Source organism: Mesocricetus auratus, unplaced genomic scaffold (genome assembly GCF_017639785.1).
Source record: "Mesocricetus auratus isolate SY011 unplaced genomic scaffold, BCM_Maur_2.0 Super-Scaffold_100015, whole genome shotgun sequence".
Classification (NCBI taxonomy): Eukaryota; Metazoa; Chordata; class Mammalia; order Rodentia; family Cricetidae; genus Mesocricetus; species Mesocricetus auratus.
Genome location: NW_024429198.1, coordinates 769,452 through 789,829, shown reverse-complemented (window position 1 = coordinate 789,829; position 20,378 = coordinate 769,452). Strand labels below are relative to the sequence as shown.

Sequence of the window (20,378 nt, the reverse complement as noted above, 5' to 3'; positions counted from 1 at the left end):
AGAAGAATTGGAGGATCCTTCTGATCAAAAACAAAGATGCATGTATGAAATTCTCAATAACATTACTCTCAAACCCTATAAATGGGTTAGAGAGATGGCTTTGCAGTTGAGAATGCTGTTCTTCTAGAGGACCTAGGTTCAATACCCCAGCACCCATAGGGCAGCTCACAAACATCTCTAACTCCAATTCCTGGGGATCAGATGCACTCTTCTGGACTCTGTAGGTACTGAATGTATGTGGTGCATAGATGTACCTGAAGGCAAAGCATCCACAGGCATAAAATAAAATAAAGGTTAAAATATTTTAAAACTCTGGCCAGGCATGGTGACACACGCTTTTAATCCCTGCACTCAGGAGACAGAGGCAGGAAGAGCTCTGTGAGTTCAAGACCTTCCTGATCAACAATGAGCTCCAGAACAGCCAGAGACCAAACAACAACAACAAAATTAAAATTAAAAACTATAAAGCGTGGTGGTGCACACCTTTAATCCAAGCGCTTGGGAGGCAGAGGCAGGCCTCTGTGAGTTCGAGGCCAGCCTGGTCTTCAAAGAGAGTTCAGGACAGTCTCCAAACCTACAGAGAAACCCTGTCTCCAAACACCAAAAATAAAAGGAAAGAAAAAAATACAAAGCTCTACTGAAAAACAGCACCTAAAATATTCTTTTGTAGTAGTGTCTGAGATTACAGAATTCCCTCAAGGTTTTTATTTAATACTTCCTTTTACTTTAAAAGACTTTAATTCAACTTCTGAAGACCCAGTTCTCAAAATGAACAAGTTTCATAAATTCTTCAAGTTGAGACAAATTTGCATTAAACTCAAAACTTTCAAAGTCTTTAAACAGATTTAATCCTGCAGCTTTTTAGACAACCATATTCCTCTGAATTTGATAATGACGAATATTTCTTCCCTAGCTTTTGCTTGGGTCAGCGAAACTTTTGCAAGATTTAAAGTATAATTATAAACCAAATGGGATGTTTTCTAAACTGAACAGGATTTTCACAATGCAAGCAAGCCTGCGTGTCTTTCCCCGGGTATTACAGGAACTAAAGAGACTTAGATGACCCAGTTCATTTCCACAGAAAACACAAAGTAAGTTAGGAGTTCCTCACATTCCCATTGCTCTTCTTTCTTAACGTGATCTAGATTTAGAATGGGCTTGCTTCCCATGAAATCACTGAAGTTCAAAAGATGAGTTAGAGAAGGGACCTAGAGAGTGCCTACTTTTGGCCTTGGTTTCTTTAAGGAAGAAACCACAGAGCAAGAAACCAGTACATTCTAACAGTTACTCATTCTTGGTTTCTAATCTTTCATTATTTCTCCCAAATGTTTGACTATATCATTGTGTCGTGGGTCTGTGAAAATCCAACAAGGCAAGACTTTCACAAGGAGGCAGGGCAGGTAAAACTGCTTCCTTGCAGGTAACAGCTATCTGAAACAATGGACTCCAACCAAGGAAACAAATAATCAGTTCTGAGTCTTTGGTCCCTCTGATGTGTGTAGGCAGCTGAGTTCCATGGTTGAGTATGAGACATTAGTGGGTATATATGACCTTCATGCATTTGGTTCTCTTTTCCCGAAAAAGATAACAGATGTTACTTTCTTTCAAAAACCATGGTGCATATTCAATTTGAGCAAATTTCAGCAGAGAATAATCTTCCAATTTCATCCCAAACAAGATCTAAATCTTCTAATCCATGGTGTATACAGTTGCCTATAGTCTCACCTTCTTCAAGATGCTAGAAATACTCCTCATGAAGAAATCCTAGATTTCACTAGATGTGAGGTATAAATGTATTTGGGTTGATGTTGGTAAGCTGTAAATATTAACTGTGTTACTGGATATAATTTAGCCTAGAGTATTGAACATGTTCTAAGACTTTAGAAGTCAGGAGCAATGTAGAAATTGTATTCCTCTAAACCAAATTTGGAAGACAAGAAAAAGATACAGAAGGAATGCCCTACCAGAAACCACCCATAGTACCGTTTAATCGTGATCATCACCAGTCAGTAAGGACATCAGTCCTAGTAAGGACCAAGTGGGGGAAACTATGAATGCATGAATTCCCAACTAATCAGTGAGTAGGACCCAACTTGAGTAAGATAGCTATAGATAACCCGAGAAACAAGTGTCACTATTGCACCACTGGGGTTTCCTTGCCAGGCCAGTCATTTTGGGGGTTTGTAGGCAACTGAGTAGGACTACTAATTGCTACATCAGACACTATTGTAGCCCGTCCTCAAGGAGGAGGCTTCCAGATCAATTCCAGCTGACTTACTTGGACTCTTATGTCCAAAGTATGTATCTTCAGTAGGGGTCTTATCTTCAAGTTCTAGAAGGCAACAAAGGATAACGGCAACAGCCTATATGGTTGGAGACTCTCCTGAACACCAAAAATCCAAAGAGAAGTTTCCTACGCCTGGCCCTGAGGTTTTTTACTAAATACCCTGTGGCTCCTGGAAAGATCATCATCATCCTGCATGACATAACTACACAACACACAAACACACACACAGAAACACACACACACACAGGAGGAGTTGGAGCAGGAAGAAGGGGTGGAAATGAAATAAATACTGTACTCATTTATGAAATTCTCAAAAAGATATTAAAATGTAAATGCATCCTATGACAAAAAGGAGGAACTAGGTGAATCCAACTATAAACTAGCCGATTTTTGTCAACAGAATTGGTCCAATGCTTTTCTGTTATTTAAGAGGAAAGCAAGTTACCACACCCTGATTAACTTCCTGATTCGAGACTTTACTATGCCAACAAATAAGAAGGAATACCCAAATAAATTTTACAGGCATGTTTCTAACTAAAAGGAAACTTGTCAAGGTGTCACTACAGCACCTATCTCTCTCCCCTCTCTCTAGGACGTTGTCAGGTGAAACTTGTCCTTGGGGGCCTTTGAAAACTGCAAGCTCACAAGATGCCAATCCTGAATGGTTGGCACAGTTCCTGAAAAATACTGCAACCATCAGTCACTGCAACCCCATGTGGAAACAGTCAAGATGGGAAAGTCCTCAGCCTGAATCCTGGGGTTGCTACTCACATGGCTGCTCATCTATGTGCATAAGAACTGGCCTATGAAAGTGAAGTCAGCCAAGCAGAGTAAAACGATAGACACTTCTAGGAGAACAGCTCTATCAAGCACCAAATTTCATCTCAGTTAAGTCAGACATAATGACAGAGGTATCAAGACTATAAAGAAACTGTGACGACCACAGCTGGATAAGCGAGGTACTGTGTGTACACAATCTTCCTCTACTGGGGGCTTCACTAAAGCAAGCCTACAAAGTCTGCAGCCAATCACATACTGGTTTCTCTTCAAATCGGCTATCATTTTTTCCTCAATTCTAAGTTCATCGGCTTTGAAAGGCATTCTACTAACTGATGTTTAATATATTCAGATTACAAAATGGACACTAAGCTGTAAATAGGAGTTTTCAAACACTTTTCTGTCAACAGTTACTGCCCTTTGTAATGCCCTGTGAGCTACACACTATCATCATGACCATGTAGTTTTCTTTCTCTTTCTCAAATAATTCTCTAAAACTGAAGAAGTTTTTTGGATCTTAGGTAGTACAAAAATAGGCCACAGGTTATATAAGTTTGTTTTAAATCATAATAATTACACCACATAAAAAATAGTACCCAGAACAATATGATTCAGCCATTCCTTTAAAATAAATCACAGCTCGACAAGCTTTGTTCTTCTGATCTACTGAAGTAGTTACTAAAATAGGAACACTGTATACTAAAGAAAGGTAAGGGCTACATCCTGACCACCGTTCATAAGATAAAGAACCCTGCCCTCCTTCTCCACATGATCAAAAATAAAAGATACTTATTAAGAACCAATGAGACAGCATATTTATATTAATAGCATTTAAATACCTAGATATATATGCACACGTACCTAAAAGAAATTTGTAAAGCCTAGAAAATTATAAATAGTTACAAAGTAAAAAGCTGAAAATAGCTAGAATAACTTCACCAATCCATCAAAAAACAATATATTATTAAAGTGACTTTGTCTTTCAGGAACTCTGAACTAACAAAAAGAAACTGAACCAGACTTTTGTGAGGATAATGGCACACAAATCACTTGCTGTAATGGGTGTTTCTACCCTACAATGCAACCACATCCATTGTGCCTGAGATAATGGATCTCTCTCACAAACTCGCTGCATTGTTACCAAGCAACAGGAAATAAAATGTCAAGATTAGCACTTTGTTTAATATATCTTTATCATCAATGAACTTCATTTTTATTCTGCTATTCTCCACGCAAATGGTCACTAGGCTAAGACTTATACTTAGTAATCTGCAAGAGTCACTAAAAAAGAAAAGAAGTAACTAGTGGGCATCACTAAGTCCATATTTTACATTTATTAATGTTATACTAATTTTATTATTGAGGTTATTTTACCAAGTAGATAACTAAAATATATCTTCATTAAGTACATCTCCATTAGTCTCCAATTATTTTAAAGCAAGCCAACATGTCATGAAGATTAAAGGAAGTGAACAGTCTTTAAATATTTCAATGCCCTAAAACAAACAGCTCATTTAGGGTAGTTATGGTAGGATGTTACCAGGCGTTCTGTCAAAGCATTCCACACCTGGCCAAATTTGAAGCACAGAATTTATAGATACTTCTTCTCAAGAGGTTTCATAAATGAAAATGAAAATAAAGCGTAAATAAGTGAAAATTATGAAGAAAACAAATGTGAGTTGAAGACGTTATATAATTTCACGGGTCTAAAAGGAAAGCAAACTATATGCATGATTTCCATCACTCCCACATCCATGCCAAAAGAACCAAGGATGTCAACGGCATCCTGCCTTCAGATGGAAGGTTCTCAAGGCATGTGGGGGCTGTTGAATGACAGAAAATGGTTCTTTCCCTTTTCTTGTCACAGCAAGCAGCTCTCTTCCTGCTTTCCTCTTTGTGTTTGTTCAACACAGCTAGCCCACCAGCCCTCACTCAAAAAAAAAGTGGATTCAAGAGTATCAGGATACATTATTTCAGTTCTTTTCTTTCTTTGGTTTTTGAAACAGGGTCTTGCTGTGTTATCTAGGCTAGCCCTGAACTCACTGTGTTGTCCAGGCTGGCCTCAACCCTGCAGTCCTCCCAGTACCACCTCTTCAGTGCTAGGATTTCAACTGTGTGCCACCACGTCTGGCAGTGTAAACTGTGTCTCTGTTGGCCGCACTACTCAGACTGACTAACTGCAACAGAGGACTCCAGTGGGTTAATACTGAAGGGCACTGGAGGGCATTCACATACTGAATGCCAAGTTTGGCATTTCAGCCAAATTCTCGCAAGCACTGTGTCTCCACATGCCAGTCAGAGATGTTTGAGTGAATGAATTCTGCACAGGTGTGAGCAATTGCTGCCTGTGTGTAGTTTGTCTAGAGAAATTCCTCAACATGGTTAAAATCATCTGTCCTCTGGGGATAGAAGCTTTATTTTTTGTTGTTGTCATTCTGTTTATACTATTTTTGTCCTTTTATTGTTCACTGAAGACAGTCTGAATCCCACTGCTTTTGTAACCCTGTATCAAGGCCTTAGTAATCTCAAGATCTAAAAAAGTGTCCAGTTCATCATCTTAGAGACTGGAAGTCAAGGTCAGGCAGCCCCATCACTATTGCCTCTGCTGAGGGTTCTCAAGACTACAATGAACATAGAAAGATGGTGGCCTTGAACACTACACACCCTAGGGACTAACTCACTCCAGAACACTCTTAATCCCTCTTGAGGGATATGCCCCGTTACCTGATCTCTTCCACTAATCCCCAAACCTTAAAGCTTCCACCAGCCCTTAGTATGGTCATAATGAATAGCAGCCAAGGTGGAGCAAATCACATCCAAACCATAAGAAGGCCTAATCATCTCATGGGACTATTATGAAATGTCCTAAAAATAAAAATTACATTTCACCTAGCTCTGAAGAAGATACCACCACTCCCCTCTCATGAAAGTTATGCTCACATAGGACTGTAGCCTCCACCATGCCCAGAAGAGAAGAGGCTCTGCATCCTCATTGTACAAACCCACAAGGAGCTCTTTCTCCTCACACCTCTGTACATGCTACTCCTCCCACGCCCCCCCAAGACACTGCCCCCTCAGTTAACCGAAAATCTAGTTTCCTCGTTTTCTTGACTAACCTACTAAGGGGTCATTGCTTTTTGTGGGAAGCCGCCCCCCACATTCTCGGTTACAAGATGGCGCAGACACCCGTTGTCAGTTGGAGTAAACAACCTTGGTGCGCATGTGCCTGCTACTTTTCCATCCCTTACTCTCTGCCTCTCCCGTGGCGTCATATGGGCTGACGAGCAGGAGCCAGTCAGGAGATGACACGTCCGAGGCGGGGACTGCTGAGCTATATAAGGGTTGGGCTTTTCGCTCCCCGGGTCTCCGCTCTGTAAGCTTATGCTCTCCCTCTCAAGACGCATTAAAGCTGTTCTGCAGAAGGATCCTAAGTGTGCCGCGTCGTTCTTGCTGGCGAGACGGTAGCGCGGGACATCTGGTGCCGAAACCCGGGAACTCAGACCTCATCATCGTCAGCACCATCGGAGACCCCTTGGATTCAAGGAGGATTCAGAACTGCAGGTAACTACGCTCTCGGAGAGGTATGTAATTCTGGGACTTTGGATTGGAGCCTCTGTTACAATTGTTACATCGTTACAATTGTTAGGATAAGCGGCAGTGCCTGACTGTGTGCTTTAGTCTCTTGTAGATAAAAGAGCTGCTCGCGGTGGTTGTTACTTTTGTGTCATTTGCGCCCATAAGTCGGACCTAAATGAGCGGCAGGTGTTTATTTTTATCATGGCTCCTCTCAATCTGTCTAGCATGTCAGAAACCGAGCGTAGTGAGAGGTTAGGTGCACGTAAAAAGAAACCGGTTGTAACTAAGAAAGATAACCCCCCCCGATAAATTTAAGGATAAGGGGGAGCCCTTACAGTCCCCAAGAGGGACATTAGAAGATAAACAAAAAAGGGGAGAAGGATTATACCCTTTTCAGGAACTGGAAGCTTGCACAAATGCAAGTCACACATACTACAGGCCTGCCCCACAATCCTCAGGGACAAGGCATCGTGGAGCGAGCACATCGCACACTTAAGTCTTACCTAATAAAACAAAAAGGGGGAATTATGAAGGAGTTGCCCCCAACACCAAGAGTGGCTATTGCCATGGCATTGTTTACTATGAATTTTTTAAAATCTGGATGATAAGGGTCAAAATGCAGCAACAAGGCATTGCTCGGATCCGCAAAGACCCAAAGAATGTGTAAAATGGAAAGATGTGCTAACTAATGAATGGAAAGACCCGGATCCTATTCTGGTAAGATCCAGGGGAGCTGTTTGTGTTTTTCCACAGAATGAAGAAAATCCCTTTTGGGTCCCAGAACGACGCACCAGAACCGTTATGGAGCAAAAGGATGGCGAGACATATTCCCGTGACAAAGAGGAACAACTTGACATTGATGGCACTAATTGCAATGAATTGGACCTATAATTGAGGGTCGCCATTGTTCAGATTAATTCTACCCGCCTTGACCTGTCCTTCACGGAGGGATTGTCTTCATGGATTTCTTCAGCTGTTTAATATTTCAAAGAATGGGTGGGGGTGGGATTGTTTGGAGCAGTCCTATGCTGGGGAATAGTGTTTATTCTCTGGCTGGTCTGCAAGCTCAGAACCCAAAACAAAAGAGATAAGGTGGTCATAGCACAAGCACTGGCTGCGCTCGAGCAAGGGGCGTCAACCGATATCTGGTTGACTATGCTTAAGCAATAGGCTGCCGACTGAATAGCTCCTGCACACCCGGAACTTAGGTTCATTGCACAGGGTAGAGTGTTTAGTCTGGCCTCCCAAGAGGGGTGTTGAGCAAAGGCATCGCACAGAGAGATATTTTCCTCTGAGAGACATGTTGTCCTGTATAAGGGTTACCTGCTGTATTCTTGCTGGCGAGACGGTAGCGCGGGACAGCTTTTCACCTTGATTACGGGTTCCGTTTCTTCCTTTTCTCATTAGTATTTAGCATTATTATGTGTTATCCATCTCACTTATTTACTCTACCTACTGCCTATCTGGATTGGGACGAAGGTTCCCCAAGGGGAGAGAGCTCTCTCTCCTCGTGTACACTGATGAATTTGCAGCACCTAGAGAAGTACCAGCAATACCAGAACTTCGGTGCATCACAGAACTTGTGAACTGAACCATAATATCTAGCACTTGTTTCAAGGTAAAATGGGTGACGTAGGGATGCGATGCAGATGGGGCAGGATGATGATGGACAGTTTCTGCAGCAGGGTTGGGCTCAGGAGGGCTCATTACCCCCCTGCTTTCCGTCACATGCGTTCACAGCCCTTCGTAAAAACACACATCTTAAGCATAACGTTGCAATGTCATTTACACTGCAATCTTCACTTTTCCATATTCTCTATCCAGACACAGCACATGTCAGCCTGGTGGATGGCAGATGTCCCCCTAATCTTTTCCTCAAGTCCTAAAAAGAGATGGCTTTGCCTGTCACTGGTACAGAACATGAAGTCACAGTTTCCAAAGCTTTGCTCTTGCAGATGTAACAAAAAGAAACCTTATATTTTCACTTTGGAAAACAGATTTTTATACCTACTTATGACACAGATTTTAAAAAGAGGAGGACTAAAAACACATAATTATCATGATAGTTGGAGGGAAGGAGACAGGCTCCTGTCTTCAAATAGATAATTCATAGGTCTTCAATCAGGACAACCAGGTGGCTTGTCCATATTTGTGTGTATCTATTACCTTGTTATGCAAACAATTTTTTCATATTCAATTATGTCAACACATCATAATATAAATACCATGTAATATAAATGAGTTTAGGTCATGAATATGAGTATACTTATTGTAACTTAAACTCTAAATTAACCAAAATAGTTGAAAGGGCATGCGTAAATCTTTGTTTTATAAAATCAACCTCAGCACAGGCTGACCACATTGACACACACATACACTCATACACACAGGCAGGCACGCACGCGCGCACACGCGCGCGCGCACACACACACACACACACGGCACAGGCTGATGGCACTGACACAAATGCACAGGCACATATACACAGAGTACAGGCTGGTGGCACTAACACATACATTCACACACACCAAAAAAATAAAACAGCCAGGTTATTTCAGTCACAGGGAGCACTGGTGGTCTTTGGTGGCTGAGTCAGATGACCTTTTATGACAACACGTACATGCAGGCTGCATTGTCAACGGTCTCCTAAGTGAAGCCCTCTCAGCTCTCGTCTAGATCCATGTAAGACATGAAAAAAATAGAGAAGAGGCCAGCACTGAGCATGCTATGCACACAGGAGACTGGGGGAAGGTGTCATGGGGAGTTGGCAGGTTGACAAGAGCCCTCCTGAGACAGACTCAAATTAGCCAGTCTAGGAGCCCAGACAGCCCTTGCTGCTCCTCATTACACACATGCAGCACAACACCCAGGAGGCACTCCAGGCTGGTTTTACTCATCAACTTGTGGAGATCATCAGGGAAGACTTCACCCACTCAGAGAGAGGGAAGTCCAGAAATAACAGTCTGGGCTAAAAAGAGAAACATCTTTCTAGCTTGTGTGCCAACATGTGTACCCACTTTTACTGTTTCTCTTAAGTAATCACCCAGTTTCTTCACAGGGGCAGACAGACACAACCAGAGTTGACTGGGCTACAGCTTCATAGAGAAACACTCAGCTGGCTGCTCCTTTGCAGAAAGATGTGTGATGATATTAACACATCACTGTTCACCTCTCTGTTTTATATGTCATGAGTTTGTATAGAGCGCCATCAGAAAAAGCAAGCAATCCCCAAATGCAACACTGCTATTTATACATGGTAGAAATAATATCAAAGGTGACTGATTTTCTCCTTTTCATATACATGCTGGTTCTTTTCTTGACATAAAACATATACCACTAATGAACTGTTATGTAATTGGACAACATGTGTTGGTGCATGATTTGCAGAATCCAAACACTTGGTAGATGGAGGCAGGAAGGCCATGTGTTCAAAGATGGTTTGTTCTATAAACACAGCTAAAACAATTATCTTTGTCTTTGCTATCTGAAATATAGGCAACAGTTCCCACTGTGTAACATATTGTTCGCAGTACTAGAGTGACCTCCAATCACCAGATTTGTGGAAAATGAAACAACAATGCTCAACAGAAAGAGCAGGATCCAAGAGAAACCAAGTGAACTCAGAGGGCAATTACCCACAGGATGACAGTTTTCTCAAAGTAAGGTAGATGGCAAAGGTGGCTAAGGAAGCTACAGATAGATGGAACAACAAAGCAAACAAACAAAACCTCTATACACCTGCTTGATTCTGACAGCACTGAAATGATCTGTGCTCCTGGGGGTTTAATACCATTTGAGAGTTTGAAATAAGAGTCTGAAGTATTCACACGGCACAATAGAAAAGAGCAACCGCCGTCATCGTGTTGTGGCTCTACTTAGCAATGTAATTAAAAATAACAACGCCCAGAAAGAATGCACAGTGGGCAGCACACGACAAATTTTTAATTATCGTTATGGCCAATATTTAACATCTAGAATAATATGAGGAATTTAGTCATCTTTCAAGTTTCTTTTAGATGGCACACTTTAGGTGCGTTCACAAGCATCCTTCCCACTCAGACTACTACAAAGCAGTCATGCGGGGCTAGAGGAAAGAGACACAGTCCAAAGGGCGAGGAGGATAACGGACGTAGAACACAAAGGGGAATGAGAGAGCACAGCTCTGGAGTTCTCCCTAGACTTGGAGAAAGTGACGATAAAATCTTATATCTGAAATGTGGAGATTTCAAGCTAAAATATTTCAATTCCAACTTATTTTCTACTTTTGAGAACACAGTTATAAGTTAATCTAAGTATGTGTGGACTCCTTATATAGAGCATACAGGGGAGGTAGGTTTAAAATACTCCTGCTGCCTCAAGCTGTTCTGCTTAAACTGCTAAGACAGAATGGCATATGAATTGAATCTTGGCTCCTTTTATTAAAAGATTTGCTTACATATGTATGTATGTGTGTATTTACATGGTTTTGTCTGCACATTTGCACACCAGAGGGCATTGGATCCCATGGAATTATGGTTATAGACAGACTTCAATTATAGGACAGTTGTGAGTGCCATGTGAGTGCTGGGAATTGAACTCAGGACCTCTGGAAGAGCAGCTAAGTGTTCTTAGCTACTGTTCCTTCTCCCCAACACCACATCTTGATTCAGCTTTTGATCCAGTTTTAAGAAGCCTTCCCATGATGACCATGATGTAGATAAAGTGAGCCTTTATATGGTGACTAACAGCCTAAAAACTGAATTTATACTGCATTTAGGTTTCTTTGTTTACTTTTCCTTTTTGGTTTTACAAGACAAGGTCTGTCTGTGTAGCCATGGCTGTCCTGGAACTCAGTCTGTAGACCAGGCTAGCCTTGAACTCACAGAGATCCACCTGCCTCTGCTAGATTAAAGGTGTGTGCTACCACTGCCCAGATACTTTTGGCATTTAGTTTTAATTAATGCGAACATAAAAACCACACAGGGTTAGTGGCCAGCCTACCACACAGTGCCCTCAGTTGGGAATGGCTGCCCCACAGCACCAACATCTAATGTGGTTCTGGGTCTGCCAGGATAGCACGCTATGACAGAGTGGAGATTCCTATTCTGGAATAGGAAGGGACAGGCTATCTGCAGGCTCAAGTTCAATAACTTTCTTCTTACAACCAAAGAGACCCTCTCTTGCTACCTGCATTGTCTCTTGGGGACCAAAATGTTCATTTTGACTCCTATAAGAAGTGTTACTGAAAAGAATCAGATTATAGTGGAATAAAAACTAAAAGATAATTCCACCCAAGAAAATGCCAACTTCTCATAGATCTATAAAAGTGAATGAGAGTGTTAAGCTATTCATTATGCTAAGCTATGTAGTAGGCCTCTGTCCACTTGACACAAACATAAACATATCTGGGGAAAGGGAATCTTTCTTAAACTGTTATTATTATTTTAAGTATATGGGTGGTTATGCCTATATGTATGTGCACCATATGTGTGCTTGGCAACTGAAGGCTAGAAGGCAGCACTGGATACCCTGGAAGTGGAGTTACAGACCATTGTGGGTCGTCATGTGGCTCCTGGGAACTGAACCATGGTCCTCTGGATGAACAGTCAGTGCTCTTAACTCCAGCACCTGAAGAGGAAACCTTAGGCAAATCTGTTGAGTATTATCTTCATTAATGACTGATGGAGGGCCCATCTCGGACAATTGGTCCTGAGTTGTGTCAGAAAGCAAGATGAGCAAACCATGAGGAGAGCAAACCAGTGAACACTATTCCTCTAAGGCCTGTGCTTCCTTCCCTGCCTTGGGGTTCCTGTCTCAAGTCCCTGTCCTGACTTCCCTAGGGATGGGCTATAAGTTATAAGATGAAATAAACCCTCTTCCATCCTCAAGTTGCCTTTGGTCACAGGGTTTTATCACGACACTAAAAACCCTAACTTCAGTAATACTAGAGGTGTGTCACAGTCTTGTCATTAAGATGACTCAGTAAATAAGAAACAAGATTCACAGACAAGGTAAGTCACATAATCCCTGGTTTGGATATACAAAATAAACCAAAATCACTGAAAAGTAAAGCTGGATGGAAATGATGCATTCCCCCATCACTTGGGGAAACACTGTGCTTCACTTTCTCAGAGAAAGTAAAGTGTCACCATGCAGTAATATCTTAGCCAAGTGTGGGTGATTCCAAATGTCACAGAAAATATGTCATACAACCTGACCATCAGGTAAAAAATAGGAACATATATTCACATCTCCATGTCCCAAAGTAAGTTCCTAAGGAAGACTATGCCAAACTCTCATTAACAGTTGGTTCCAAGGTGATCCTCATAGCCAAGCTGAGAATCATTTTGAGATATCCTTTGGAGTTCACATGTGTATGCCCCAAATGACAGGAAGTTGGTATAAGCAACCATTTCTATTCCAGATCCTTAAGTCTAAAAGGGCTCTGGAAAAGTCCAAGTCTCTTTCAAATGCTACCACGCCCAAAGATGTCAGTCCATGCTTGGATTCAACTGTTCTGAATGAACATATTACAGTAGTTATTTGTACAACTCTACTGTAAAGAATTCTCATCAACAAACTCAGTAAGCCAATAAATTTAAAGTGGTGTGATTTCCTACTTTACTGGAATGCCATATAGAGTTGTGTACTACACATGAGTACCTTGGAACTGCAGTGGTCCCCTAAAATTGTACAACTAAATGATACTGTACCTACATTGCTTGGCATAAGTCATTCTATGACAGTTGCAAAGCAGCAAAATTACGTCTCGATGCATTTCTCAGACAATTTCTTGTCATTAAGCTGTACAACATGACTGCCTATCAACTCAGCTTAGGATTTTCATCTTATTTTGTTCAAAGACCAAATGACCTTTATAAGACAAGTAGATTTCCAAAGACAACACAGCATTCTAGTGAGCACAGGTAACCAGAAAGCTGCCAACCGTTACATATCTAAATTATATAGTTTAAGAGAATCTCTCCATATGGAAACAAAACAAAAGAACTCTCCTTGTTTGTCCTCCCGAAGACTAGTGCCATAAATAAATAAATACATAAATAAATGAATACATACATACATACATACATGCATACACACACACACCATGAATTCACAAGCCTCTTTTCTTACCTCCACTACTGTGGTTTCTGCAGCTTTGCACATTGGCAAATTGAAGTTTCTTGCACTTTTCCTGTATCAGACAAGGAGAGAAGAGGGAGAAAGATCAAAGACAAGATTCATGTCTTTCACCTTGAAAATGCAGAGTGAAAGATTGTCTACCCAGGATGTATGGACCTGAGATTGCATGACTTATACCTATCTTTAAAACTTAGAAGCCCTTGTGGCCATTTCATTCAATTTCTATGGTTTTTAGAGTAGATGGGAGGAAAGGCTCTTTTTCATGCTCAATCAATAGCTTCTATGCAGAAAAATAAAATGGCTATTCATAAATATCTGAAATTAAATTCTCCTAATATTTTAACCAAGATTAAACTTTGCTGCCATAGTTAAACATTTCACTGAGAAACTTTGAAAGAAAAAAAGAAAGAGTTATGGATGCAGCTTGGTGATTAAGCATGCACCAGGCCCCGGGCTCCAACTCCAGCACCACAAAGGAGAAGGGTATAAGGACAATGTACTTCACAGGAGAGGGTTCAGTCTTTCCTACTAAACTTTCTAACTAAAAAGAAGCTTCCACTAGCTGACAGTATCTGAAACACTCACAGGTGCTGTGAGTCCATCCAACAGCCATTTGGGAGAATAGTTTTGTGTCGTATGGACCAGCTATCCCAGTGACTATGAATGAGATTTGTATTCTGAGAATCTAGACCACTTGTCCAATGGGCTGAGAGCTTTCACTTCAGACCACCCCTCAGTGACCATCAGCACCTACATATGGTCAGAGTTTAAGTGAAGTGTTCAGACACCACAGGCAGGCATCAGAGCCCAGGAAGAAATTCCACGTATACTTTAAGTAACTGATACTTGCTGTATAACTTCATTCATCTGTTTTATAAAGTATCAGAAATTTGCAAACATCACACCAATGGTCAAAGAAAGCAGGCAGTGTGTGAGTCTGCCTAAAATTTCCAAGAGTAGTTGCAAATCAAAAACCTACAATTAAAGAAATTGTAGCATTAATATCATATTAAGCCCTTCAAAAATAAATAAAAACAATGCAAGTTTTCCTGAGAATTTGACTTTGATTGAGGCCAAACTACATTTGTTAAGAATAATATTTTTAAATCCTTTATTAAAAGCAGCAAATTACAAAATGATGATAAAAATGATTTCTATAATAGATCATGAAGCTCACCTCTTACATATGTAGCCTAAGTGGCCCAACTTTCAAAACACAACTATCTAATCTACAAATCTAAGACATTAAATACTTATAATTACTTAGAGTTTAGTATGCAGAGGTTACTCAAAAGACAGGAAAATCATGTAGGTCTGTGGCTACCCAGATAATGAAAGCAAGAAGAGCTCCACATCTGTGAAGATAATTAGCTCTCCAGATAGAACATTCAGAAGGCTTTCCTGGGAGACATTAGCCACACAAGAAAAGAACTCACCTAAATTATTATTAGCAATTTTCCCCAAAATATCGGAGCAATTTTAACATTTTAAGACACTGCAATATTAAAACAAAAAATATATGCTGGCTGCTCTCATCTTTGCCAAGAAAATAACTAATCTTGCCAATGAAAAAACAGATGGAAAAAATAGTTGTATGTACCGGTTTACAAGAGCACATAAACCCATGTCTTTTTAAATGGGGTCCCACATATCCCAAGCTAGCCTCAAACTCATTATGTAGTGAGGGTGACTTTGAGCCTCTGTTCCAGCTACCTCCACCTCCCAAGTGCTGGGAATGCAATACCATAGAATCAAATTCAAGACTTGGGGCATGTTAGGCAAGCACTCTACCCACTCAGCTACATCCAGCCCTGGATCCAGTTATTTATCAAGCCATTGGCCAATAGGAAGAGACCTACGCAGATACGACATTATCAGTAGGCCCTGGGATTACACACACTCCTGGATACAAGTACATGCACAGGCATGCATGACTCTAAGCAATTTTAAAATGGGCAGAGTATCACAGAAACTCACTGCAATATTCATTTCTGCTGTCAGAATGTCTGAAATGCTGTTAGAAAACACAGAGCTGTTGACACACGTTACCTAAATTCTCTTTAAGTGCTAAGGATGAAACACAGAGCCCTAGGCAAACACTCCACCTGAGGTATAGCTTCCTTTTTCCCGGAGGCAGGAGATGAGAATGGGGGCTCAGCATACAAGGCACAGACTGGATGCCTACATTCCCAGTATGCTTTGTCTTATTTTTTAACTACAACAATACCTGAAAATCACGTTTCCTGCCCGATCCGCTTTCCAGGCTTTCACCAAAGCAAAATCTCCTGTGATTGCTTCCTCCAAAATATAGTGTTGACCGTTAAACTCCCTCACCTGCAGGAAACAAAGACTTGCTGTCATAGATTTGTGAGGGACGTGTGTGATTGTACTCCGTGCTGTGCTCTGAAGAGGCACACACTAGGAACATAAGCATGGCGAGATAGGATTTCTCACAAGACTTCCTCAGTAGCATAAAACTTTCTCGAAATAGTCCAGGGAGGCTTCAGGAAGAATGCGCATAGGTCCCACAAGTGCAAGTTTAGTTCATTTTAGGAACTAAACCTCCACAAGTGTAAGTAGTAAAGTGTGTCAGTATCCATTTGACTGTGTGCTTTGGTTACATTTGGGATATAGAATATAGCCCCTCTCTCCTTCTACCCACCCCCAAATAAAAATGTGTGCATTACATGAAATGGCTTATCTATTGTTTCTCATTAATCTGTGATCTATAATTACTGTTGAGATAATCGATGATCAGACAAAAAGTAAAATAATTGAAAAAGAACTAATGACCTCCCATCTGCATGGGCATGAAGCAGGCTTCTTTCTAATAACATCTTCGTTTACCTTCTTTGATACATTTTCTTCACATAAAATCTCAATGGTTTTTGCATTCACTCATATGAACTTCTTGCTTTCTTTGCCACTATGAATGTTGGTTTTAACTTATTGCACATCTTCAGTCATAACTGATATAACACAATGCTTTTGACTTTTTTTTAAATGTTTATTGCCTTTTGGGAGACAACATAAAACCAAACTCTCCTTTGCCATTATGTTCTTCCTATCTTTTCCCCTTGGAGATTTGCCTTTGGGAATTAAACAGAATCGAAACAACCCCACTGAGGGCTGGATTCCTCATGCACAAATGCAGCCCTGTGAAGGCAGAACTCCAATAGCGTTCCCACTGTGCCCTCTAGTGGAAAGCAGGCTGAATGCGTTTTCTAGAAGGATCCAGCACAAAGGTGGGCTTCAGTTACTTTTTGCTTTGCGTTGTTGGGAGGGTGCTTGGAATTGAACCTGAGGTCTCATGCGCATTACCATGTACTCTGTCACTGAGGACTGTTTCAACCTTTTTTGGAGGGTGGGGCATTTATTTATTTATTTATTATTTTTATTTTTCATGACAGGGTTTCTCTGTATGGTCCTGGCTGTCCAAGAACTTGATCTGTAGACCAAGCTGGCCTGGAACTCAGAGATCTACCTGCCTCTGTCTCCCTAGTGTTGGGATTAAAGGAATGTACAGCTACAACCAGTTCTAACTTTACTGTTAAGAATTTCAAACAGATTGCTTCTTAAAGGAAAGTTACCCCAGAGATATCCCAGTTTCTTGCTAGAAAATATGAGCTAGGAAAACCACTGATGAAGACTGCACTAATATGAAACTATATGAGGTTAGCTGCACATCAGCGTACAGTTATTTTAAAGGATTGTTTGTGTCTTTCAAGCCATCTCTGCGACGAGGCAAGTAGTGGCACATGCCTGTAATCCCAGCGCCTGAGAGGCAGAGGCAAGAGGACTACTCAGAGATCAAGAGAGGCCTGGCACACAGAGCTTCAAAACCCCAGAACACAACTTTCACAAAAGAAAGCAAACAAAAAAAAATCCACTGGTGATAACGCTTGAGATGTAGAAAACGCAAGTATTTTCTAATTATGCTTCCTAGTGTTGACTGTTCTAAACTTCAAAGAGGGAAGCAACTACCTTTACTAAGTTTACTACTGTGCTCATTTCAAATGGTGCATTTGGCCTCCATTTCGTCTTTAGGTTCTTCTTGAACCCATTTCCCATCAGATTTTGCCAGTGAACTCCATTTCTGAACACTACTCTTCAATTCTATTCCTTATCCTTCCTTTGACCCAGCTGCTCCTTCTTTTATCTTTCAAATCACTAGGCTTCCTTTTCATTTTCCCCTGTAGCTCTGTCTCCTGTGCCTGGCCATTAACTGCTAAAGAACCACTCTCTATCTGCACAGTGGCCAGGGACACTGCCTAGTCCTAAGGATTTGAATGCTCATACACCATGCCTCCTGTTCTGTAAATTTTCTGATCAGAGTCACCAAGTCCTTCCTCTTGAGACTCCTGAGCATCTTAAGAACACCTCTTCGCCAACAGACAGAGCTCTTTGATTGACCCATGTCTTGCCCGTCTCAGTAAGCAGCAATCTTGATTCCTGTCCTCCATGTCACAAGCTGTGGCTCCATCACCAACATCTGCCTTGATTCCAATCAGTTTGCACAAACTCCACTTTACCACCTTATCTCAGCCAAAGTCTGTTCCCACCAGGATCAATGCATGGCCTCCCACCCTCTCTAACATGGGCCCCTACAGAACAACAAAACCAGAAGCCTTCCCACTAACAGCCAGAGTGATCTTTGTAAGATGTAACTTAGAACACTCACACTCATAACCCTACTCAGATTCCCTAGCCAGTTCTTACCATACTGAGTGAACTCTAAGTGACAGACAGCAGGCAGACTAGAGACAGAGGACAGAGATCGAGGGAGGCAGAGATGGAGGGAGAGACAAACAGCTAAAGACAGAAAGATCAAAGGGAGATTGCGTTTTATTTAAAATTACCAGGCTTCAGGCAAGAATGAAAGGAGCCTAGCATTCCATATTCTCTTGGGGTATGCTAAAGTGACACTTTCTAACAAGTTATCAAACTGCTAACCCAATTTTCCGGGGTACTTATAATACTCTCCTAACCTTCATTTTCGTTAGGTTCCTGGTTATCAAGGAACATTTTAACCTAATCAGACACTGGGAAAGCGAGACCAAAAATAAGAAATACTGGAATAAAAGCTTGAATCAACACAGGTCACTCCCAGGGAGGAGGCAAGGCCCCAGATGGTCAGTAAGAGGCATGATCTCCGACCCGATGTCTCCCCAAAACAGCAACAGAACCAGCAGCACTACCGTCCTAGTACTGGGGTATCCCTTCATTGACCAGGTCACCTTCCTAGAGGTGTAGCCCAGCACTGACACAAACGCCACTAGCAATTATCCTCCATGAACCACAAGGACAATGAGAATGCAGAGACATTTCTTAGTTCAGAATAATGTATTGGCCTGCATGTTTTTTTTTTCAAATTACTTCCACTCTAACTGTGTCAAACACTCTAACTAGAGGTCTACTGCCATCTACTGCAAGTAAAGTTGCTCACTCTAAAGTGCCCCGTCCAGCCCTACAGTTTAAATAAGCACAGGCCAGTGAAAAGTGAAAAGCTTAGCCTATGTCTAAGATGCATAATTCGAAAGTGATTGTTTGAATGCTCTATTCCATTATATAATTATAACTGTGCCCCATTCTATAAGATTTCAGATAGATTTAAAATATCCTTTGTTATGCTCCTTGTTTTCTGTCATGTTAGGAAGAACCTGACCATACGACCTTAACACAATACACAGTAAACAACTTCTGTGGGGTTTTGTTTTGTTCCATTTTTAATGGAAGCATAATCATCAATGGTAAACGTTATCACTTTCATTAAAACCTTTCAGGAAGTCAGCTCACTAACTCTAACTATAGTAAAATGTATAGTGATTGTGGCTTTTTTTTCTTTTTTCTTTTCTTTTTGATTGTGACTTCTTTTATTCTAATCTATTCTAGTTTCCCTCTGTGATCTGTAAGTATGAACAGATACCCAGGTTTAGTTACAGGCCTCACCTTCTTGAAAATGAGTGACTGTTTATCTCACTGAGGTAACTATCAAATGAGTCCACAGTCTCATAGCGTCATGCAGGTGAGGAGTTTCTTACCTCTCGTGGCTTGCTGGCAATGGCGACGCTGCCATCTTTGTTGTATTTTATGGGTGATCCTCCTTCTTGTACTAGGGTCCCATACCCTGTGCTGGTGTAGAAGGCGGGGACTCCGGCGCCACCAGCACGGATCCTCTCTGCAAGTGTGCCCTACGAATAAGCAACCAGCATCTGTGAGACGTCTACAAAGTGCACTTGGGATGCGGAATACAGACACTGTGCAATCTTTGGAGGCTCAGCATCCTGCAAAGCATGCATCAATGTATGTGCTCGGAAATCCCCAAGCTGAAGCATCAATTAAAGACAGTAACTGTCCCATTCTCAATCCACGTTCAAATACATGTTCACTTGTCTAGTCATGCTTTCCATTTCCACGCTCCACCCTCACTGGTCTCTTCACATCGTATTCTACAAAAGTCTACTCTAGTATTTTGAAATCCAACTTAAAAATTAATTATGCAAATGTAGCTATTTGTATATCTTTAAGTGTTAAATGTTGTTTTACTGTATAACATGTGGAAGTGTAAACTCAATATTTTTATCATTGATAGCAATGGGTATGCCAGGCAGAGAGA

General features: G+C 41.2%; 1 protein-coding gene across 1 annotated transcript in view; it reads right to left on the bottom strand.

Annotated features, from left to right (window-relative positions):
- Oxct1 (3-oxoacid CoA-transferase 1) overlaps positions 1-20,378 on the bottom strand; it is a 127,598-nt gene that overhangs the window by 82,386 nt on the left and 24,834 nt on the right. Inside the window, exons 5-7 of the mRNA XM_040757562.1 lie at positions 19,804-19,953; positions 15,990-16,096; positions 13,754-13,814 (exon numbers count right to left, since the gene is read on the bottom strand). Coding sequence (XP_040613496.1) covers positions 13,754-13,814; positions 15,990-16,096; positions 19,804-19,953 — 318 coding nt within the window. The remainder of the gene's footprint in view (positions 1-13,753; positions 13,815-15,989; positions 16,097-19,803; positions 19,954-20,378) is intronic.